Source organism: Diabrotica undecimpunctata, chromosome 7 (assembly GCF_040954645.1).
Source record: "Diabrotica undecimpunctata isolate CICGRU chromosome 7, icDiaUnde3, whole genome shotgun sequence".
In the NCBI taxonomy this organism is placed as follows: domain Eukaryota; kingdom Metazoa; phylum Arthropoda; class Insecta; order Coleoptera; family Chrysomelidae; genus Diabrotica; species Diabrotica undecimpunctata.
The window spans coordinates 87,206,197-87,231,306 of NC_092809.1; the positions used below are offsets into that span (position 1 = coordinate 87,206,197).

Below are 25,110 nucleotides of genomic sequence, written 5' to 3' on the forward strand. Positions count from 1 at the left end.
AAATATTCGCTCGAAATAGTCAAGTTATTTTTCACAAAACGCATACAACGATAATAACAATAAGCATTTTATTAAAATCTTATATTTTCTTCACAATCTGGCACCCGTGTACAGGTTTGCATAAGTTACCAGACAGGTAAAAATATACTCGAATAGAATCCTAATGAGAATTAAGTTTCTGTTAATAGTTTTTTAAATTTATGACTAGAGGCCGCCATATGACGGCAGAATAAAAATCAAACGTTTGTTCCATAAGGATTGTCTAACTAGTCCTATTTAAACAATGGTTCAACCATGTCGGAACAAGATTCTATAGAGCAGAATCAACCTGTCGTTGTAAAAAAAAAGTACCGTAATAGGAAATGAAATCCAACCATTGTCAATGCAACGAAATTTGGCACACAACTGGGGAGAGTGGAGCATAAATTTCAAAATATTTTTGAGGGCCACAGGTTTAGAGGAAGAAAACGATGCGAGAAAAGTAGCTTTATTATTGCACTATATTGGTACAGATGCAAGAAATATTTACAAGTCATTTGAGGTTAACATGGATACTGTAACATTTCAAGAAGTTGTAGTGAAATTTGAAAAATACTGTAACCCGAAGAAAAATTTAACAGTAGAAAGACATTATTTTCTTACTATGGTCTGTTTTTTAACCAGGAGGAGTAATTCAAATTTTCCGCGCCGTAATTCTTGTTTCTAATTGGTCCAATCGCAGGCAAGTTGACTCCACTAAATTATGACATTTTGACACTAATGACATTTGTGAAATTTTAAAATTCAAAATTTATATAGAAAATTTTTTGTATTTTCTGCGGTATTCCTTACATTTTTTAGATTTTTCGTTTGTATTTATATAAAAACAGTTCTTTTCAGAACTATTTAGCGACATATTAGTGATTAGTGTTATTAAGATAACAATATAGATTCAATTAATTTTTCTCCACCAAAAAAACGCCGAGTACATTTGGGTCATTTATCTACAAATAAGAAACAATGCATTATAAACATGTATAAACAAATCAAAAGTGATAATTCTGGAATGAAAATAACAGCCACGGTAGCAAAAATAAAACAGGCAACAGGTTAGTTTTGCAGAATAGTTATAGTTAAAATCAAGACTTACTAAAGTAATGTGCTAATTTTAGGTGTTGCGAATTCAACTATTTACCGAACAATTAAAGAATATAAGCAAACTGGAACAGTAAGATGTTCTAAAAATATTGGCGGTCGACCTTCTATTCTTGCAACATATGATGAAAAAGTTAAAACATCTATACGCCAGATAGTACACAGCTTCTTTTTCAAGAATGAAATGCCTACATTAAATAAAATTTTAAGTGAAGTAAGCAACCGCCCAGATTTTCCAAATATGTGTCGTTCATTATTATATAAATTCTTGAAGCAAATCAATTTTAAGTAAGTAAATATAGGTTAGCCACAATAATAAATAAAACGTGCAACCCAAAAAATATATTACGTCTGAATTAGGGAATCGATTAGAAGATAAAGAGCTTTAAAAATTACTGAAAATATAGATTTTTTTTCTATTTTCTTTGCTTATAACTTTAAAGCTATTTTGCTATTTATTTTGGAGCAAAGCCGTACAAAAATAAAATAAAGGTAATGATTAAATTTCCTGTTATACGAATATAGGTTAAAACTGTCTTAATTTATTTCCCTTGCTGCAAAATAGCAATAAATACCATTAACCCAAAAGATGCTGTAATGTTAAAAATAAATTAACAAAATATAACTACTTCTTTTTTCCTATGTTGTAGACCTTTTAACGCTCTAAATGCAAATTGTCTCATTTGAAAGCTGTATAATTAGTTAAACAATCTTTCTTTAATTAAATAGTCTTTATTTGATCAAGGAAATATAAACACAGATGACATATTCTTCTGGGGCGAAATCAGAACCGCTGAAACTGATAAGTACCCCGCCAGGTAAAAAAAAATTAACAAAAAAATTTAATTTGTTTAAACAAAGATTGTTTAAATAATTATAGACTATTCAAATGAGAATATTTCTATTTATAACGTTAAAAGGTACATGTGTGGTAAGTTTTTGTTAAAAATATTCCACAACGTAGGAAGAAATACCTATGTGGTTTTATTTTGTTATAAATAAATTAATTTATTACAACAAAACTAAAGCCTTTTTGGCATTTAGAAGTGCGTTAGTAAGGTAGATGTGTGTTAGAAAAAAAATTATTTATTTATTATAATAAAATTAAAACATATTTGGAATTTGATAATGCGCTATTTAGCTGGCTCTACTCGAGTTACTTCGGATTAAAAAAAAAATGAAGAAAATTGCTCGATTGGAAGCTGAGAAAATGCATTTTTTTATGTATACCGATTTTGAACTTTGAAGTTAAACTTTCTTCAACCTATTTTTTTTTAATTTTTGGTATTTTTATACCAAATAATCGCTCAATACTGATTGTTTTTTGATGTGTACTGTGTATATAGTGTAGAATGAAATATATATTACTTGAAAACTACTTTATTATAATATGTAAGTACAATACTAAAAACTATGAGTCTTAACCTTAACCTTCTGCCATCCGGTTCTCTCCTTCTTTTCTTTTCTGTTACCATCTGTAATACAAACTTAAATATATGCATCAAATATAACATTTTCTTCCTTGACAATGAATTTTTTTACAAATTCATTTTTACAATAGGTTTACATATTCTTGGAGATCTACTTAAGGTAGGTATAACTTTGGTATCAGAAATCGAAAATTGTCCAATAGATTTGTCAAATAAATCTTTATATTTTGTAAACAATTGTTGTAACTCCTTTTCTGCATTTGAGACAGTGTTCACATTGTGTAAATTTATATCTAATGAATGTATCCACTCTCTCCCAACCAATGAAGGACCTTCACCATCAAGTATATATAATTTCAAGAATTTAGTTTTATTCTGATGCTCAACTGTCACCAAAGCCATACCTAAAACATGTAATTCATTTTTACAGTAAGTAGCTAACTTTATATTAGTATTTTGTAATTGTAATTCAGTACAATTCTAATTAAATACATTTTTGTTAATAATACTGACTACAGCATCTGAATCAATTTCAAACTGTATCGGTTTGTTATTTACTTTCAAACTAATAATAAATTTATCTTTTAAATTAGTTGAATGTACATTTAAAATTTCCTCAACAGCATTTATGTTTTTAGTTTTCAAACAAACTTTTTGTAAATGTCCTCTTTTCTTACAAAAATTACATACCAAATTTTTCTTTTTACATTGATTGGCTAAATGAGAAGCATCCCCACAACGATAACATATTACCTGTTTTAGTGTTTGAACTAGAATGTGTAATATTTGTACTTGAATTTACATTTTAACTTGTATTAGTATGTTTTTTACTCTTATTGAGTTTTGAATATTTTGTTAATTGAATTATTGTAATTTAATTGATTACTGTTCTTTTCTGATCGTTTCCAAACTACTGTCAATCTCTACTGCTCGATCCAAGTCTAGATTCCTTGTTTCCAATAGTCTTGCTTGTATTTTTTTTGGAACGTAATCCAAAGACAAATTGGTTCCTTATTACAGATATGCTTAAAAATTGCAATTTATTGCTGTCTTCTGTAATGCTAGTAAGAATTCTTGCACTGATTCTCCATCGGCTTATTTTCTGGTTTGAAACCTGTAAATTTCAGCAATTTCCAAAGGGGTATGATTGTAAAAATTGTACATTACATAGTGTAATAATTTCATTCTATGTTTTATCATCTGGTACTTACTTGTCACATAGTGTATCATAGGCTTCAGGACCCATATAATGTAATAGATAAGATAATTTCATATTGTGATCTATTTTAAAAACTTTAAAAGCTCCTTCCAGGCGTTTCACCCATCGTGACCATTTTGTAACTGATTCATTAAACGATTCCACTGTAAATGTAGAATGAATTTGTAATGTACTGGTAGTTGCGGCTTCCATAATTTATCGTTTTTCACTTTTGTATGGTACGTAAAAGTAAAAATTTATTAATCCTCGTCGCCAATTGTTGTGTACTGTGTATGTAGTGTAGAATGAAATATATATTACATGAAACTACTTTATTTTAATATGTATGTAAGTACAATCAAAGAATATAATACATATTCTTTGATAATACTAATACCAAAGAATATAGACGCTTAGCGTCTATATCCTTTGCTAATACTATACCACAGTATTCTCACTCTACCGCGGTACCTTTGATCTTTTTAGACAAAATTCGGTGACCTTGACGCCATATTGTCTGGACGAAAACCGTGGACTGGCCCTGCACATATGGACGCGACAGAGCCGACTTTGATTTATTTAACAAAATTGATTTTAATTTCAACCAATTTCAAAACTCTTCTTGCTACTCTTTCATTATTCGAGAAATTAAAAAAAAAAAAAACCTAAAATTGTTTTGCGTTGTATTTATGATTTTGTTTTCTAAAGTTTCACAACTATTTGTTACAGAACTGTCTTATACACTATCAAAAAAAAATCAAATGGAGAGTTATGCAACAGTTTTTAATAAATATGCTAGTTTTAAAGCTGTATGGTTATAAAGTAGAATAAAATGCAAAGTTTCATTTCAAAATTCAAATACAGAGTTTGAAATCAGTTAATATATTTTAATTATATCTCACTAAAAACACAAGAGGATGTGAACAAAACTCCTAAATATGTATATTGATTAGTGATTGATCTTACCTGTTCATTGTAATAGACTATTTTGACTTGTTATTTCGATATAAACGATTAAATAATGTGTTATTGATGTTTCCAAATAATCATTTTATTATTTTTTCTTTTAGTTTTGTTTTCATATTTTTGAGTAGGGAAATTTCTGTTATTGAATTTTAATAAATAGTACAAACGTACACGGCTAAATAAAGTTGTACAATATTTGAGTGGACTTTGTTTAAAAGGTGACTAAAAGTTATGGTACTAAGTCGAGAAACATGTTTTAATAATATTCGGCTTTACAGCTAATATGTCAAAATTCTTTTGAAAGAGAATGTCAAGTATACCTACTTATAAAGTCAGCAGAATCACCAGTAGGGATTTTTAGATTACCAAATGTGTCACCGGTTCTATTTTTATATACATTAACATATTGATATACAGTTTTAGCCGACAAATTAGTTACACTTTTTGAGTAGCTGTCTGGTATATTATTTTTAAATAATATATTAGGGCTGGGTAAACAAAATTTGCTACACAAAACATTTTTGTAAAACTTTTGGCCCCTTGAAGTACATTAAGAGACATCCTGTTTAAACTGATTACTGAATCTTCTACCTCTTGCCTTTTTTCTAGACTGTAAAATTTGAACATTTATGAAATTAGCTAAATTTAACGAAGGACAAAATTTAGATGTAAGTTCCATGTAGTCTTCAATTGTCACATTATCGACACATTTCTTTTCTGTAGAATGTACAGAATGTTTTCTGAATTTTTTATTTAAATAATAGTTTTCCTTCCATAATTTTATAACTGTACTTCATAGCACAATTTTTCTTTGAGTTTTTTCTTACAATCCTTGTTGATGTACATTAGATGTCTAACGGAATCGTACAAAGTGCTAAAAGTAGCGTCATCCTGTTAATGTTAAGAATGTATTTGTGGAAATAAAAAATAAATTTTTAAATGAACTTCATTTATTATTACATGTTGCATTAGATATTACATTTATTTATTTATTTAATAATAACAAAGGTGACAGACCCACTGTCAAAATTAGACAAAAATACATTGTAGATAAATACAATTACAGATAAAAATCAAATATACATGTATAAAACAAGTACACATTAAGTTTACAAAGTATCATTTTGTAGTTTAAAATTTCAGAAGTTAAACAAATTATATCTCATGAGCACTGATTTGCATGTATGAGAAGTCAGATCATACCTATATTTGAACCATAATTAGTTCTGCGATGAGATACATGGAAATGTAAATTCTGAAGAAGTGACCGGGAAAGAATATGAAAAGAAATTAGCTAAAGCAATTTAGGAGTATGGACTATTCTCTATGGATAATTAATTGCTTTTGTTCAAATGTGATTTTAAATGATATTTTACATTGTTGTTTACTTGATCTTGATTAATGTCAATATAATTAATTATTAATGAATTAGAAGAAACGCTCTAATACATTTTTATGGAATATGATCAGATATTTTAGTTACATCTCACTAAAAACATAAGATAATGTGAAGAAAGCCCCTGAATGGGTATATTAATTATTGATTGATATTATCTGTTCATTTTAATAAAAAAGAGTATTTTGACTTATTATATTGTTATAAACAAGTAAATAATGTTTTATTGATGTTTCCAAATAATCAATTATTATTTTTTCTTTTGGTTATATTATCATGTTTTTCAGTCTTGAAATTTCTCTTCATGAATTGTAATAAATAGTACAAACATACACAGCTAAATAAAGTTATACAATATTTTATTTTAATAATATTCGGCTTTGCAATTAATATGCCAAAGGAATATGAAAAGAAATTAGCTAAAGCAATTTAGGAGTATGGATTATTCTATACACAATTGCTTTTGTTCAAATGTGATTTTGAATGATATTTTACATTGTTGTTTACTTGATCTTGATTAATGTCAATATAATTAATTAATAATTAATTAGAAGTAATACTCTAATACATTTTTATGGAATATGATCAGATATTTTAGTTACATCTCACTAAAAACATAAGATAATGTGAAGAAAACCCCTAAATAGGTATATTAACTATTAATCGATATTATCTGATCACTGTAATAAAAAAAGAGTATTTTGACTTTTTATATTGATATAAACAAGTAAATAATGCTTTATTGATGTTTCCAAATAATCAATTTATTATTTTTTCTTTTGGTTATATTTTCATGTTTTTCAGTTTCAAATTTCTCTTCATGAATTTTAATGAATAGTATAAACGTACAAAGCTAAATAAAGTTCTACAATATTTTAGTGGAAATTGTTCACAAGGGTGGCTAAAATTTATGGTACTAAATAGAGAAACATATGTTTTAATAATATTCGGCTGTACAGCTAATATGTCAAAATTCTTGTGAAAGAGACAGTCAAGTATACTAATAAAGTTAACAAAATCACCAGTAGGCATTTTTAGATTACCATATGTCTCACCAGTTCTATTTTCATATCCGTTAAATATGAATATACAATAGTATCTCACAAATTAGTTACACTTTTTGAGTATCTGCCACATATTTCACAACTATGGAATTCTTAAACATTTTTTCATTAAATATCCACACAAATATGTTAAGGAAATTTCAATTTTTCAACTGTCAATATACTTCTTTTCTGTAGACTGTAACTTCTGAAATTTTTTTTAAATAATGGTTTTCCTTCCTTAATTGTATAACTGTACTTCATAATACATTTTTCAGGGAGTATTTATTGATAATTGTTGTGACACTTGAGTTGAACTTAGTGTTACTGGACATGTAGTTACATGTTCAGGTTCTCCATGGAATATGTTGTTTTTACCAGGAGTAATAGTAATATCCTGAAGTACAGTTATAGTGGATGGTTTATGTTTAATACTAACATTTTTCTCTATATCCATAGCTGAACTTTTCACTACTTCTAAAAGAAAAAGAGAAAGCTTAGATATGTGTTACATCTTAATTATTTATTTTATTTACCTTCATTAATAGGACATCTTGGAAGACATATGTTTTGGACTACTGCAGAATAAGTATGATCAAAAGTTGATGAGCCCTCCATTAAAGGAAAATTTGTGGGAACTGCTGAAGAATCGATTTTGTCATATCATTCAGAAACATCTTATTGTCGAAATGAGTACCACAAAGACGATGACTTCTATGTAAACGTTCTGCCTTATCCAATTAATCTTCTCGTCCACATGCCATTAACCAAATGTTTGCCCTAAATACAAACATTTTTTAATACACGATGAAAATCCACCGTTAATAAATAATATAACATCTTAGCATCTGTAATACACAATTTTAATCCTAATAACACTCACCTATTAACATCTTTTGGAAACGAAAAAAAGCTAACATTACTTTTTCTAGAATTATTACAACACTTTATAGCTGCACAAGTGTGGCAAGTCTTTTTGTTTTTATTTTTGTACATATCGACGTACTTATACAACGCAATTGCGAAATAAAAAATGTATAAAGATTATTTGTATCTATAAATACACAAAAAGTAAACAAATACAATGGCCTCTATATTATTTATCTATGACTAATGACAATGGCCAATGACCAATGAGAGCCGTCAAATTTTTCGGAGTCCAGAGAAAATGGCGTCGCTGTCTGCGCGAGTAAAATGCGCGAACTTTCGCGCCAAAGCGGAGTGGGAATACTGGTTGTTATCTATACCAGAGAACAACCCAACTTTCTATGTCTATACTGTGAATAATAAAAGCAAAGCTTTGCTAAAAGCTACGAATCTTAACCTTAACCTTCTGCCATCATGCGGTTCTCTTCATCCTTATCCTTCATCTGCCATCATATTTTCTCTTCTCTTTCTTACCATCTGTAATACAAACTTAAATATATGCAACAAACATAACATTTTTATTATTATATGTTATGAGTGTTTTAAACATGAAAAAATGAGAAAGAGAATCGAAAAAATAAGGTAATGGTTCAAAAGTTACCATCCGGTAGAGTGCGTCTTTATATTTAAAAAAAATTGCAAACATCTAAATGGTCTAATGTTTGTTCTAAAAGTTTTTAAAAAATTTCAGATTTGGTGGACGGTTTGAGTAGATTATAAAAATTTTCTAAACCAATTACGAAGGACCTAAGTACAACCTAAATGGTTGGAAGACATTTTTAACCACTCATATATCATAGGAAATTGAATTATCTTTGTTTTATTTATGTACGACTTTCCTCCAAAATTAATAGTTTTAAAGTTATGAGCAAAGAAAGTAGACAAAAATCGATATTTTTAGTAATTTTTAAATATTTTAATGTTTTTATTAATGCTCCGGGCATATTTGAGAGGGAGCATGAGTCAATTGTTATTATTGAAGTTATTATAGTATTTATAAAGTCAGTTGAAACATTTCACTCCGACGAGATTTACCTATAAGGGCAGTTTAATATTACATTTACCGGTAATCAAGTTAAAGTATAAATAACACGCGTTAATGTTTCAAACGTATTTGAACAATCCCCGTACTTCGTAGTAAAGAGATAGAAGAAAGAGAGAATGAAAGATACATTCCATCAAATAAATATTGGACATTGATATGTTATTCAAAATCACAAATATTTAACAGGCTACTTGAAGGTTCGCTTCCAGCCGGCGGCGATTGTGTACAGATAAGAAACGCTGTTGATTCATGCCAGTGCTGTACAGCTAAAAAGTTTTTTTATTTTACGAAGTATAATAACTGTTTTAAATCATTATACTGTCAATATGGTCTATTGCCATTATATATAAATTATTTTTGTTGCTAAATATGATATGTAAAAAACTTTTTTATACACTTATGTACTTTACGACAGTTAAGTAAATTAAAATTGACCTTATTCTGTTCTTCGTTAATCTATATTTGAATATACAAATAAATGATGCGCCCATGTCTGGTAATATGATATTATTCTTTTAATGTTTGTGGGCAACCAGTTTTTTGGGTGTTTCAACTGACTTTAAAAATACTATACCTAACTTTTTCTGCAAAAATCCGAATGCCACATCTCATATCCAAAAACAGACTTTTTCACAGATCTGCCCTGGTCTAAATGTAACATTCTATTATTTTGTAGGTACTTGAAGAGAAGTCGAACAAGTATTCTAATTGAACGTGATGATGTTGTCAGATGGAGGCGTAATTACCTAACTTCTATAAAAAGGTACAGAAGTGAAGGTAGGCCCATTTATTACCTTGACGAAACATGGGCAAATGAAGGTCACACCAAAGATAAAGTGTGGGTAGACTGCGCCATAAAAAACCCTAGACAGGCATTCATTGAGGGGCTGTCTACTGGTTTGAAAAACCCATCGGGGAAAGGAAAACGCCTCATAGTTTTACATGTTGGATCAGAGTTAGGATTTGTTAATGAAGGGGTTTTACTTTTTGAGGGAAGAAAGACAGAGGATTACCATGAAGAAATGAATGCATCTGTTTTTGAAAATTGGTTTAATATCTTGCAAAAATTACCAAAAAACGCTATTATTGTAATGGATAATGCATCATATCACAGCCGAAAAGTAGAAAAAATTCCGACAACATCATCAACAAAGAAATATATGCAAGAATGGTTACAAATAAAAAACATTCCTTTTGATATGGAGATGGTTAGGTCAGAACTTTTACATCTTGTACGTGTAAATAAAGATAAGTATAATATGTACGTAACTGATGAGATGGCTAAAACAAATGGTCAAATTGTACTGCGGCTGCCTCCATATCATTGCGAGTTGAATCCCATTGAGAAAATTTGGGCCCAGGTGAAAAATGAAGTGGCTCTTAAAAACACGACATTTTTAGCTTTTTCATTGATTACATATTTTTTATACTTTTGTTTGTGTTATTGAACAATAATTCATGAGTTCTTTTTTAACCATCGTTTTATCAAATGTGATCTCTTTTCCTTTTAACTAATTAAGTAAATAATGCCTTTATAAAGCCAAAGTTGGTAGTTTTTCAATTAAACAACAATGGCAATTAACATTATCCATTACTATAACAGAATTTTGCGGTATGTTACTAACCGTCTGATACCATTAAATATTCTTCAAATACATACCTCTATTGTCATGATACTCTTTGGTGGTTCTTGAAGTACATTCTAAAAAACCACCATTTACAAAGCCAGTTTCAGATCCAATATGAATAATTATTAGTCCACCTTTTCCAATAGGTGGGTTCAAACCAGAGTAATAACCTTCCATAAAAGTCTATAATTGCAAGAAAATTGAGGCTTTTGAAATGTGGCTTTACCGTCGAATTCTAAAGATATCTTATACCGACCACGTTACTAATCAGGATGTTTTGTTGAGAATGCAAAAAGAAAAAGACCTGCTAACCACAATAGAATACCTCAGTCACATCATGAGGAACAGCGAAAGATATGAACTGCTGCAACTAATCTTGACTGGAAAAGTGGAAGGAAAACGTGAACCAGAAAAGCGAAGGATTTTCTGGCTGAAAAATCTACGTACATGGTTCAACACAACAACCACAAATCTTTTCAAAACAGCAGTTCGCAAAATACAGATTGCCATGATGGATAAAGTAGTTCTGATTAAATTAAAATTACAGATTACAAATCGTTCTACTATTATATATATATATATATATATATATATATATATATATATATATATATATATATATATATATATATATATATACATATATATATATATATATATATATATATATATATATATATATATATATCTTAAAATGCTTTATATGTAACAAACTAAAATTTATAGATACCATTAACATTAGTAATTTTCTTGCTTCACTTTTCAAATTCCCAAACAACTCCAGTTTCTTCTTGTTAAAAGACTATGTCATCTACATAAATAGTATATGTATTGCTATTTACATGTGTAATTAATTTTATATTTGGTAAGGAAAGGTTTATCAAATAAACACTTATTTAAAAGGAGGAAAACTCATCCATCCATCCATCCATCCAATGGCGCTACAGCCCAAATCGGGCCTTGGCCTCCTTCAACAGGCTTCTCCAACCATCTCTATTTACCGCTGTTCTTTTCCATGAACGCGTTCCCAGGCAGTTCCTGGCATCCTCATCGACTTCATCTTCCCATCTCTTTTTAGGTCTTCCAACAGGTCTTTTTCCCTGCATTCTTGCATTTAATAATTTTCTGGGGATTCTATTCTCATGCATGCGGACCACGTGCCCTGCCCATCGTAATCTCTGCAGTTTAGTATGTTGTGCTAGAGTTGGTTCGCTATATTGCTCGTATATTTCTCTATTGTACCTAATTCGCCAGTTGTTGTTTTCACTTATTGGGCCCAGGATCCTACGCAATATTTTTCTTTCAAACACATCTAATGCATTGGCAGATTTCTGTGTCACCACCCATGTTTCGCAACCATAACTTACTATGGGCCTGATTATTGTTTTATAGACCCGGAGTTTTGTTTTCCGGTGTACGTCTCGCGATTTGAATATGTGGCCCATCGCGAAATAGGCTTTATTTGCCAGCACAAGCCTTCTATTTATTTCCGGTTCTTCTTCATTGCTTGCGACCAGATCCATTCCTAGGTATGTGAATCTATTTACATGTTTTATATCGTCAATAAAGTGTTGTTGCACCGGTCTATTTGATCTGGTTTGTATGAGTAGTTTTGTTTTATTTGTATTTATTGCTAGCCCTACTGCTTCTGCACTCTGTTTCAACTCAACGTAGGTTTCTTCCGCTGCATTCATTGTTCTGCTCATTATGTTTATGTCATCTGCGTATGCTGCTAATTGGGTAGACTTGTTTGTAAGTATGTTATTTCCGCTCACCGTCAATCGTCTAATTACATATTCCAGAACAAGATTAAAGAGCGTTGGAGCTAGTCCGTCGCCTTGTTTCAGTCCTTGCGTTATCGTAAACGCATCAGTGATCTGTCCCTGAATACATACCTGTGCTTCTGTTTCTGTCATTGTCATTTGCACTAGTCGTATTAATTTTGATGGTATGCCAAATTCTTTCAGTATATTAGGTAGAATTGTTCTATCTATTGAATCATAGGCTTGTTTAAAATCTACAAAGAGATTGTAAACGTCCATGTCATATTCCCATGCTTTGGCTAGTATTTGTTTAACTGTAAATAGTTGGTCAATGGTAGATCTATTTTGCCTAAACCCTGCTTGATATTCCCCGATGATTTTTTCCGTGAGAGGTTGTAGTCTTCGATTAATGATGTTTGTGAGTATTTTGTATCCCGAACAAAGTAAAGAGATGCCTCTATAATTCTGACACAACAGTTTGTCTCCTTTTTTATGAATAGGGCAGATTATACTTTTCTTCCATTGTTGGGGAATTTCTTCTTCTATCCATATCTCTCGTATTAGCTGGTACATCTGTTGTGTCAAATTCCTTCCTCCTTGCTTGAGTAGTTCTGCCGGTATTTTATCTATTCCCGGTGCTTTATGGCTCTTTTGTATGTGGATTGCCGTTTGGACCTCCTCTAGCGTTGGGGGTCTAGTTAATTCATTTTCTTCTCCATCTTTCCCCAGTTCTTGTTGTTGTACCTCCTGTCGTGCCTGCTGCTGCCACTGTTGTTGTAATGGTAGTTGTGTCCCTTTGTTTAGTAATTCCTTAAAATATGTCATCCAGGTTCTCTTAATTTCGTCCATATCGCTAATGATTTCACCTTTCTTATTTTTGCAGAGGCTAGTCCTCGGTTTGTATCCTTGTCTTAGATGTTTGATAAATTGGTATGCGCTACGTGTTTCGTTTTCCTTAAACTCTCTCTCTATGTTTAGTATCCGTTGGTTTTCATACTTTCTCTTTTTCTGCCTGCACAGTTTATCTGCTCTTCGTCTTTTGTTCTCATGTTCTGTTTTTCTCTCTCTAGTACGTCTGAGTATGTAATTCTTATGCGCTTCATTTCTTTCCTGTATAGCTTGTTTGCATTCTTCATCGAACCATGTTTCTTCTCTCCGTTGTGTCTTTGTTCCTAAGACTTCTTTCGCTGTGTTGAGTATGATACTGCTTATTGTGTTCCATTGGTTTTCTATTGTGGAGTCTGCTCTGTTTTCTTCTAGTAATTTTTCATCCACTGTTCTCTCAAATCTTTCTTGTACCTCAGAGACTTTTAGGTTGTCTAAGTTTAGTTTTTCTTGTTTTGTATATTTTTCCTTTGCCTGTCGACTGATTTTGCATCTAAACCGTGCCTGTACTAGCAGATGGTCTGAGTCACAGCTTGCACCACGTCTGCTTTTTACATCCAATATACTCGTCGCCATTCTTTTTTCAGCCAGTATATGGTCTATTTGATTGATCGTATTTCCGTCAGGTGATATCCAGGTGCCCTTATGTATGTCCCGATGTGGGAAGCATGTCGAACTGATAATCATATTCTTTCCAGCTGCAAAATCTATTAGAAACTGACCATTCTCATTTGTGTCTCTATGCAAACTATGTTTCCCTATTACCCCTGTGTATTCTTCTTCTTTTCCGATCTTGGCGTTTGTGTCGCCTATCACCATTTTCATGTCGTTTCTTGGTATTGAGTCATAGATTCGTTCTAAATCTTGATAAAAGGCTACCTTAGTGTCTTCTTCCTGTTCATTTGTGGGACAGTGTACATTTATAAGGGTTATGTTAAAGAAATGCGTTTTTATCCTAAGCTTGCAGATTCTTTCATTGATGGCTTGAAAGTCTGTTATCAGGTGCTTCATTTTATTATCTACGATAAAGGCTACTCCAAATTCTTTATTTCCTTCATCTTTACCGCTATACAGTATAGTGTGTGTTTTAGTGTCCCGGATACCTTTTCCCAACCATTTAGTCTCTTGTACTGCAGTGATTCCTATTTTATATCTTTTCAGTTCGTGTAGAAGGATCCTCTGTGCTCCTGGTCTATTTAGCGTTCTGACATTCCATGTTCCCAGCGTAAATTCCATATTCCGTTGCCAGAGTCGTCGTCTTGATATCCGTCCATTCCGAGGCCTATCTGAAGGTTTCGTAGTAGTACTTTTTTACAAGAATAGGTTACTGGCCTATCGCCCAACCCCCTTTTCGGAGGACCATTTCTCCCTTCCTCGTCAGCCCTGACCCTACTTTCCATTGGGGTTGGTTACCCAATCTCCGGTAAGGTTGCTTAGGTTTGCCGGGGTTCACCCGTGTGATTGAGCCACACTTCTTGGAGCTGAGGATAGGAATTGAGTAGGAGTGGCTAGAGGTGTTATCAGGAAGCAACACCTTGTATTGCGCATCACTACTCCTTAGAACCCCATACTCAGGAAAACTCATAGTCATTTATTTTAAAATTGAATATAAAAAATACATATTTAGAAATAAAATGAAAAAGAATAGGTATATCTAACATTTTACAAGGATTCAATAATATATTCTCAGAATAAACAAATTCTAGTTGAATATAGGTACAAGAGAAAGACAGATTACTATATAAATTCAAAACATATATAGTGAAAGTACAATAATAGAGTAGCAGTAGACAAGTACCTAGATAAAATAAACAATACACTGGAATCTGGCTAAATAGCATCTAACATAGCAAGACCAACCATTCATACCCAATTCATCATCACCAATCATTCAGGACTCAATTAAACAACCAAGATAAGATATTACAAAAAAAAAGTAAATTCCAATTGCACAAAACCTTAATACATCCAGTATTTACATATGGATCTGAAATCTGGTTACTTACTCAAAGTGAAGACAGCGAATTGGCTACTTTAGGCAGAACAACCTTGACATATATACAAAGGAGAAAAATAAAAAAGGCAGATGGAGAAGCATATATGACCCATTATGACCTAGTATTAATTTTATGTAACACTTGCAGATGTATTTAGTCGGCTTTACATGAAGTTTCATTTTGACTACAATCACATAGATGACGGTATAAAGCATTCAAAACAAACATAAGGAAGACTTCCGTGGAAAGTCATACTGATAGTTGTTTTAGTTAGTGAGTAACTGCAGTCTAAACTAAATATAATTTAGAAAGTATCATAGAGCATAACATTTGTTTCGAGTAAGTGCTGCAAAAACCTTATTTTTAGAGTAAAACGCATATTTTTACAAAAATACTGTTAAATAGTGCTTTTTTGTTGTTGTCTGTGAAAATAGTTAGTTACTTTGTCTATGTTTGATAAAAACAGCTTGGAATAATTGTAAATTTACTTATATGTAACGTTAGGCTCTTTGAAGTATGTGTTGTTTTTCAACTTTTCACTAATATAAACATAGTTAACTTTTTGAAATTAATTAATTAATTTATTTATTTGTCTATGAGAAATTGCCCAATTTAAATACAATCGTATAATACAAAAATATAAAATCCTAATTACTCACATACATAGCATAAAATTAAAATTAAAACTAACATAGACAAAAAATAAACACAAAAAAACTAAAACTAGGTCACAATAATTTAAAATCAATTAAAATAATTTACACAGCTAGTGGCATCAAATAATCACAGGCAAGATATTAACTGCACTTTAAAAGTAGGTACTTTGCTTTTCAAAGCAATCCAAACTATCTGTATACTTATTAATTTGCAAACCTAGCCAGACCTAGATATATAAGAATTATATCCATAGTTAGTTCGATGATGTGTAATTAAGTTAATAGCCTGGTTTGTCTAGAAGCACATGAAGGTTAATTTTTCCTAACAGTTGTGGACTGAAACTATGGGAGTGCAATAGACTATACAGCATAGTTAGATCTTTGTGCATGCGTCTGACCCGAAAAGTTACGATGTTGAGAGAATTTTCAATGTTAGGGTGATTGATTTGATTAACGGTATGGAGATTCTTAAATGAGATAAATCGTAGGACTTTATGCTGCTCTCTCTCGATTGAAATTAAAAGAATATATTACAGGAACCTTTAGGGGTGACACAATTCCTAAAACTTGTTCATTACTGAGAAAATAAAGAATTGACAAATTTGGAATGTGGATCATGACATTTCATAAAGTGAGTAGACAATAACATTTTGGCTGCTGCATCTATAATTTATGGTGCTACTCCTGTGGGAACTGTGGTCATATATAGTAAATAAGAAAAAAAATATGTACAAATTCCAAGACCTAAAATCATTGCCAAATATTAATAATATGGGAGGAATCGATTTGATGGACCAAAACATATCTACATATAGAATTGGAATCCGTTCAAAGAAGTGGTGGTGGTATATCTTCACATGGCTCATTGATGCAAGTATTAATAACAGATGGATACTCTGCAAGTACTGCTACACCAAGATTTCCCAATTAGATTTCAGAAGATGTATTGCTTAGTCATATCTTAACAAATATACAAATGCATGGTGGAAGACCCTGTTCTTTGAAATTTGGTGTTTCGCTTAATAGAATATCAGACAATCTAAGGTGCGATGGAAACAATCACCTTTTAATAACTATATCTAACAACAAAAGATGTAGCTGTGAAGGATAGGGGTGTAGCAGTAGTACTCGAACAATGTGTAGCAAATGTGATGTCCGCATGTGTATTGACTGCAATAATTATATTTTTCATATGAGGACATTCTAGTTTTAATACAAATTTCGTTGTGTTTCTTAAGAATTTATTTTATTTTAGCTACAATACTATAATGACCTAGCATTACACTTATGTAACACATGTTTGTTGTTAGTTAATAGATTTTTAGATTAAAAAATTGTTAATTTGTCTATTATTATACATTTTTAATAAACATATATTAGTTTCTTTAATACATACAGTCATAATGGGTTAAATTAACATTCATCAAAATAGGACCACATAATACGAGGAAAGATGAAAGAAGATGAAATACTTTCCAAAATAAGCAAATGTCAGATGGACATATAACACGAGGAAGACCAAAGATTAGATATAGGTAAGGAACAAATACTTGTCAAATACAAAGGTTGTCAAGCCAATGATTATGATCACATTTTGAGAAATAATAGAAAAAAAAAACATTTAGTATGATATTCAATAGTATTCTCATTCTCATGCAAAAAAATTGTTGAATAAAATGTCTCCTATAATTTAACCATTGTTCCACATCATTAACATTTCTATTTACCAACACATCAACATTTTCTACAAAATCATCATCACCACCATTATTTTCCCTTAAACCCAGATTGTAAGTTAATGCTGTAGCACATATTATTGCAAGAGATGTATTTAATTTGGATTGTAGAACTTGTTGAAAACAAGGAAACTGTCTTTTTCAGGTTCCAAAATAGCTTTTCTACAATACAATATTTCTTGTTCTTATATGTGCACTATTGTATCTATTTTCTTGATCATTACCTAAAAATATACATATATACATCTAGTGTACTGATTCTAAACATGCCAGTGGGGGATGGCTTCTATGCATTGTATTATAATCAGGGTATAAGAGAGAAAGTTTTTAAGTTCAACAACAATAATCTCCCTTCTATGACCAGAAAGAGCTACAATTCATTTAATGGAGCCTGAATAATGAAAATAAGTCTATACGTGTACATTTGAAAAATGGGCAATCCCATAGAAACTGCTTATATTTTTATAAAGTATCATACAATATTTGTTGTTTAAGTGAATGCGCTGAAGAAATATTGTAAAATTCGATTGGATTTTAGATATAATTTTATCACGAATATATGGGAATATATGGCTTTCATATAAGTTCCAGACGATTTTCTTCTACAATGTGATAAATAAACTCTAAAACTTCTTCATAACAGTCTAACATTTTTTTATTGTAATTAGAAAAACTAAATAATATATTGGAAGTGAATTGGAAAAAATTATTATTCAAACATAAACCACAGTATAGACAACAACCAGTATTCCCACTCCGCTTTGGCGCGAAAGTTCGCGCATTTTACTCGCGCAGACAGCGACGCCATTTTCTCTGGACTCCGAAAAATTTGACGGCTCTCATTGGTCATTGGCCATTGTCATTTGTCATAGATAAATAATATAGAGGCCATTGTATTTGTTTACTTTTTGTGTATTTATAGATACAAATAAACTTTATACATTTTTTATTTCGCAATTACGTTGTATAAGTACGTCGATATGTACAAAAATAAAAACAAAAAGCCTTGCCACACTTGTGCAGCTACAAAGTGTTGTAATAATTCTAGGAAAAGTATTGTTTTCTTTCCAAAAGATGTTAATAGGTGAGTGTTAAATTAGGATTAAAATTGTGTATTACAGATGTTAAGATGTTATATTATTTATTAACGTTTCATCGTGTATTAAAAAAATGTTTGTATTTAGGCAAAAATTTGGTTAATGGCATGTGGACGAGAAGATTTATTGAATAAGGCAGAACGTTTACATAGAAGTCATCGTCTTTATGGTACTCATTTCGACAATAAGATCAAAGAATATAGACGCTTATTGATAAGATGTTTCTGAATGATATGAGAAATCGATTACAACCTTCTGCAGTTCTCACAAACTTTCCTTTAACAGAGGGCTCATCAACTTTTGATCATACTTATTCTGCAGTAGTCCAAAACATGTCTTCCAAGATGTCCTATTAATGAAGGTAAATAAAATAAATAATTAAGATGTAACACAGATGTAAGCTTTCTCTTTTTCTTTTAGAAGTAGTGAAAAGTTCAGCTATGGATATAGAGAAAAATGTTAGTATTAAACATAAACCATCCACTATAACTGTACTTCAGGATATTACTATTACTCCTGGTAAAAACAACATATTCCATGGAGAACCTGAACATGTAACTACACTTCCAGTAACACCAAGTTCAACTCAAGTGTCACAACAATTATCAATAAATACTCCCCGAAAAAATGTATTATGAAGTACAGTTATACAATTAAGGAAGAAAAACCATTATTTATAAAATAAACTTCAGAAGTTAAAGTCTACAGAAAAGAAGTATATTGACAATTGAAAAATTGAAATTTTATAACCTATTTGTGTGGATATTTAATAAAAAAATGTTTAAGAATTCCATAGTTGTGAAATATGTGGCATATACTCAAAAAGTGTAACCAATTTGTGAGATACTATTGTATATTCATATTTAACGGATATGAAAATAGAACTGGCGAGACATATGGTAATCTAAAAATGCCTACTGGTGATTTTATTAACTTTATTAGTATACTTGACTGTCTCTTTCACAAGAATTTTGACATATTAGCTGTACAGCCGAATATTATTAAAACATATGTTTCTCTATTTAGTACAATAAATTTTAGCCACCCTTGTGAACAATTTCCACTAAAATATTGTAGAACTTTATTTAGCTGTGTACGTTTGTACTATTCATTAAAATTCATGAAGAGAAATTTGAAACTGAAAAACATGAAAATATAACCAAAAGAAAAAATAATAAATTGATTATTTGGAAACATCAATAAAGCATTATTTACTTATTTATAACAATATAAAAAGTCAAAATACTCTTTTTTTATTACAGTGATCAGATAATATCGATTAATAATTAATATACCTATTTAGGGGTTTTCTTCACATTATCTTATGTTTTTAGTGAGATGTAACTAAAATATCTGATCATATTCCATAAAAATGTATTGAGTATTACTTCTAATTAATTATATTGACATTAATCAAGATCAAGTAAACAACAATGTAAAATATCATTCAAAATCACATTTGAACAAAAGCAATTGTTTATAGAATAATCCATACTCCTAAATTCCTTTAGCTAATTTCTTTTCATATTCCTTTGGCATATTAATTGCAAAGCCGAATATTATTAAAATAAAATATTGTATAACTTTATTTAGCTGTGTATGTTTATAATATTCATTACAATTCATGAAGAGAAATTTCAAGACTGAAAAACATGAAAATATAACCAAAAGAAAAAATAATAAATTGATTATTTGGAAACATCAATATAACATTATTTACTTGTTTATAACAATATAATAAGTCAAAATACTCTTTTTTATTACAATGAACAGATAATATCAATCAATAATTAATATACCCATTTAGGGGTTTTCTTCACATTATCTTATGTTTTTAGTGAGATATAACTAAAATATCTGATCATATTCCATAAAAATGTATTAGAGTGTTTCTTCTAATTAATTAATAATTAATTATATTGACATTAATCAAGATCAAGTAAACAAAAATGTAAAATATCATTCAAAATCACATTTGAACAAAAGCAATTAATTATAGAATAATCCATACTCCTAAATTGCTTTAGCTAATTTCTTTTCATATTCCTTCCCGTTCACTTCTTCAGAATTTACATTTCCATATATCTCATCGCAGAACTAATTATGGTTCAAATATAGGTATGATCTGACTTCTCATACATGCAAACCAGTGCTCATGAGATATAATTTGTTTAACTTCTGAAATTTTAAACTACAAAATGATACTTTGTAAACTTAATGTGTACTTGTTTTATACATGTATATTTGATTTTTATCTGTAATTGTATTTATCTACAATGTATTTTTGTCTAATTTTGACAGTGGGTCTGTCACCTTTGTTATTATTAAATAAACAAATAAATGTAATATCTAATGCAACATGTAATAATAAATGAAGTTCATTTAAAAATTTATTTTTTATTTCCACAAATACATTCTTACCATTAACAGGATGACGCTACTTTTAGCACTTTGTATGATTCCGTTAGACGTCTAATGTACATCAACAAGGATTGTAAGAAAAAACTAAAAGAAAAATTGTGCTATGAAGTACAGTTATAAAATTATGGAAGGAAAACCATTATTTAAATAAAAAATTCAGAAAACATTCTGTACATTCTACAGAAAAGAAATGTGTCGATAATGTGACAATTGAAGACTACATGGCACTTACATCTAAATTTTGTCCTTCGTTAAATTTAGCTAATTTCATAAATGTTCAAATTTTACAGTCTAGAAAAAAGGCAAGAGGTAGAAGATTCAGTAATCAGTTTAAACAGGATGTCTCTTAATGTACTTCAAGGGGCCAAAAGTTTTACAAAAATGTTTTGTGTAGCAAATTTTGTTTACCCAGCCCTAATATATTATTTAAAAATAATATACCAGACAGCTACTCAAAAAGTGTAACTAATTTGTCGGCTAAAACTGTATATCAATATGTTAATGTATATAAAAATAGAACCGGTGACACATTTGGTAATCTAAAAATCCCTACTGGTGATTCTGCTGACTTTATAAGTAGGTATACTTGACATTCTCTTTCAAAAGAATTTTGACATATTAGCTGTAAAGCCGAATATTATTAAAACATGTTTCTCGACTTAGTACCATAACTTTTAGTCACCTTTTAAACAAAGTCCACTCAAATATTGTACAACTTTATTTAGCCGTGTACGTTTGTACTATTTATTAAAATTCAATAACAGAAATTTCCCTACTCAAAAATATGAAAACAAAACTAAAAGAAAAAATAATAAAATGATTATTTGGAAACATCAATAACACATTATTTAATCGTTTATATCGAAATAACAAGTCAAAATAGTCTATTACAATGAACAGGTAAGATCAATCACTAATCAATATACATATTTAGGAGTTTTGTTCACATCCTCTTGTGTTTTTAGTGAGATATAATTAAAATATATTAACTGATTTCAAACTCTGTATTTGAATTTTGAAATGAAACTTTGCATTTTATTCTACTTTATAACCATACAGCTTTAAAACTAGCATATTTATTAAAAACTGTTGCATAACTCTCCATTTGATTTTTTTTTGATAGTGTATAAGACAGTTCTGTAACAAATAGTTGTGAAACTTTAGAAAACAAAATCATAAATACAACGCAAAACAATTTTAGGTTTTTTTTTTTTTTAATTTCTCGAAGAATGAAAGAGTAGCAAGAAGAGTTTTGAAATTGGTTGAAATTAAAATCAATTTTGTTAAATAAATCAAAGTCGGCTCTGTCGCGTCCATATGTGCAGGGCCAGTCCACGGTTTTCGTCCAGAAAATATGGCGTCAAGGTCACCGAATTTTGTCTAAAAAGATCAAAGGTACCGCGGTAGAGTGAGAATACTGGTTGTTATCTATACTGTGCATAAACCATCGAGCAAAAAGACAAAAGAGGGAATGTAAAGGTAGTGGGGGCAAAAATATTATTAGACAGGAAGTGCCATCTTGAGAGGCCACATTAAACAAGGAAAGACAGACTCTTTCCTTGTTTAAGAAATCAAATTTAGTTAGGTTATATCATTTCTGATGTTATTGTTTGTCCCAACTGTCACATGAAAGATTATTTGTATTTTCTATTGAAGTTTTTTAACAATTGCTTCACATTTTAGACTATTATTGTTATTATTTAATTAAAACTTTATTGTGTCCTAGTTTAAAAAAAAGTATTTTAAGTGTATTATGTATTAATATTATGTTATATTAATATTATCTAATATAACAAATAAATAGATAAATTAGAACCCCTACACCACTGTATGATTATTGTGAAGTGTCATGAAATTTAAATTTGGCGCATTCGCATTTCCGGATATGTCCGCCATCAGAGGCCACTTTTTTGGTCTCCTTTTCATAACGATTAGATTCCCTCTTTTGTCTTTTTGCTCGATGGCATAAACAAACAAAATTAGGTTAGAATCGATGTGTGAGGTTGTCCAATACTGATTACTGGATTACCGCAAGGCCGAGATAAGCAACCAAAAAAGAAGATGTATTTGGTGACTTTTCTAGTAACTTTCTTGGGTGTGAATCTGTCTTTTTAGTTTACTCCTCCTGGTTAAAAAACAGAGTATAGAGTACAGAAAGATGTTATCTGATGAAAGATGAAATTGAAGATTTCATGACTAGTCTAAAGAATTTGAGTTAAACATGTGAATTAGGAATTTTAAAAGAAAGTTTGGTGTGTGACATGTTCATTATTGGTTTAAATCCTAAATACCATTCAATTAAGCAAAAACTATTGCAAGAAGTAGATCTGAAGACAGAAAAGGTATTACAAACTGCTCAAAATATAATTACAACTCAAATGCAAGCACAACAGTTAAATAAAAATTCAGAAGCAGTGGTATACAAAGTAGAGAAGAATAAAGATGGTCCAGGTCGGAATTTTTACCAAAATAGTAGTTACAATAGTCACAATTCAAATCATTCAAGGTATAGAAATGATGTCCCAGGTCCAAATTGGAGAAATGATGATAGTCAAAGATACAACATAGATGGTACGAACACAAACAGTCAAAGTCAGGTAACGAGTCAGAATTTTAAATCAAGATATAATGGATATGCAAATCAGAGTAAGAATAGTGAAAATAATCAAGTGGTAAGAAAAGTTTGTCAAAGATGTGGTGAAAACCATGATACTATGAATAACAAGATAGGATCTTCCCGTAGCACAAAATCGGTCGTGTTCGGGCATGCCGTCATTGGAGACCAGAATTTGAATTCTTGTTAAAGTTAAATGGGATATTTATACATTCTGTGATGAAATTATTCGATTAGCAAAATAATAATATTAAAAAAAGGTTTAATAATTACAATAATCGTACACAAAAGGATATCTCCAAACTATTTATTAAAGATTATTTATTGACACATACAAAAAACTGACATTACGAACGTGCAGGTCTCCAATTACGTCACGACTTATGCGCAATATCTTATCTTCTTAATCATAGTATCATGGTGAAAACCATAGAAATAAATGTCCAGCATTAGTAGCTATTTGTCATTATTGTAAAAAACAAGGTCATTATTAGTCAGAATAGTATTAATCAGAATTGGTCAATTGTAGTCAGAATCAATAAAATAAATGTAGTATGTTATTTAGATACAGGTGCACAAGCTAATGTGATGTCAATAAAAATTTTTAATGAGGTTAATGTAGAAAAGTTAGAACTGGTACCTACATGTATAAATTTAAAGTCTTTTTCAAATTATGTCATACCTATAGTAGGAAAAGTAAATTTGTTATGTGAAATTGAGAATAGGTTAGAAAGTATTGAGTTCATTATTGTGAATTTGGAGTGTCAAACAATTTTGGGTTTAGATACTTGTCATAAATTAAAATTAATTAAAAGAGTTGGTCTAGTAAGTCATGAGTCTATAATACAGAAAAATAAACAAGTTTTTACTGGTCTAGATTGTCTACCTAATGTATGTCACTTAGAAATTGATAAAAATATTAAACCTATAATAGAACCGCCAAGAAGAATACCTTTTTCTTTACATGATAAATTAAAAGAAGAATTAAACAGAATGTTGTCTACTGTAGTAATAGAAAAAGTCAATGAAGCAAGTGAATGGGTAAATTCAATAGTCTTAGTCGAAAAAAGTAATAAAAGTTTGAGACTTTGTCTGGATCCCCGTAATTTAAACAAAGCTATAAAAAGATGTCATTATCCTATACCAACATTTAATGAGATTAGGTCAAAATTAG

General features: G+C 30.2%; 1 protein-coding gene and 2 long non-coding RNA genes across 3 annotated transcripts; 2 read left to right on the forward strand and 1 right to left on the reverse strand.

Moving 5' to 3' along the window:
* Window positions 1-294: 294 nt before the first annotated feature.
* Window positions 295-10,587, forward strand: LOC140446122 (uncharacterized). The gene is made up of 4 exons (XM_072538655.1): window positions 295-352; window positions 930-1,088; window positions 1,152-1,422; window positions 9,816-10,587. Exons 1-4 carry the CDS (start codon window positions 295-297, stop codon window positions 10,585-10,587), a joined length of 1,260 nt encoding a protein of 419 aa, XP_072394756.1.
* LOC140445553 (uncharacterized) lies at window positions 4,423-8,382 on the reverse strand. Its single transcript, XR_011951412.1, has 3 exons — window positions 8,051-8,382; window positions 7,704-7,947; window positions 4,423-7,644 (listed from the first exon to the last, which is right to left on the reverse strand). It is a non-coding gene; the product is annotated as an uncharacterized lncRNA (long non-coding RNA).
* Window positions 10,588-18,546: 7,959 nt separating the features above from the next.
* Window positions 18,547-22,754, forward strand: LOC140445554 (uncharacterized). The gene is made up of 3 exons (XR_011951413.1): window positions 18,547-18,888; window positions 18,989-19,262; window positions 19,322-22,754. It is a non-coding gene; the product is annotated as an uncharacterized lncRNA (long non-coding RNA).
* The last annotated feature ends 2,356 nt before the right edge of the window (window positions 22,755-25,110 follow it).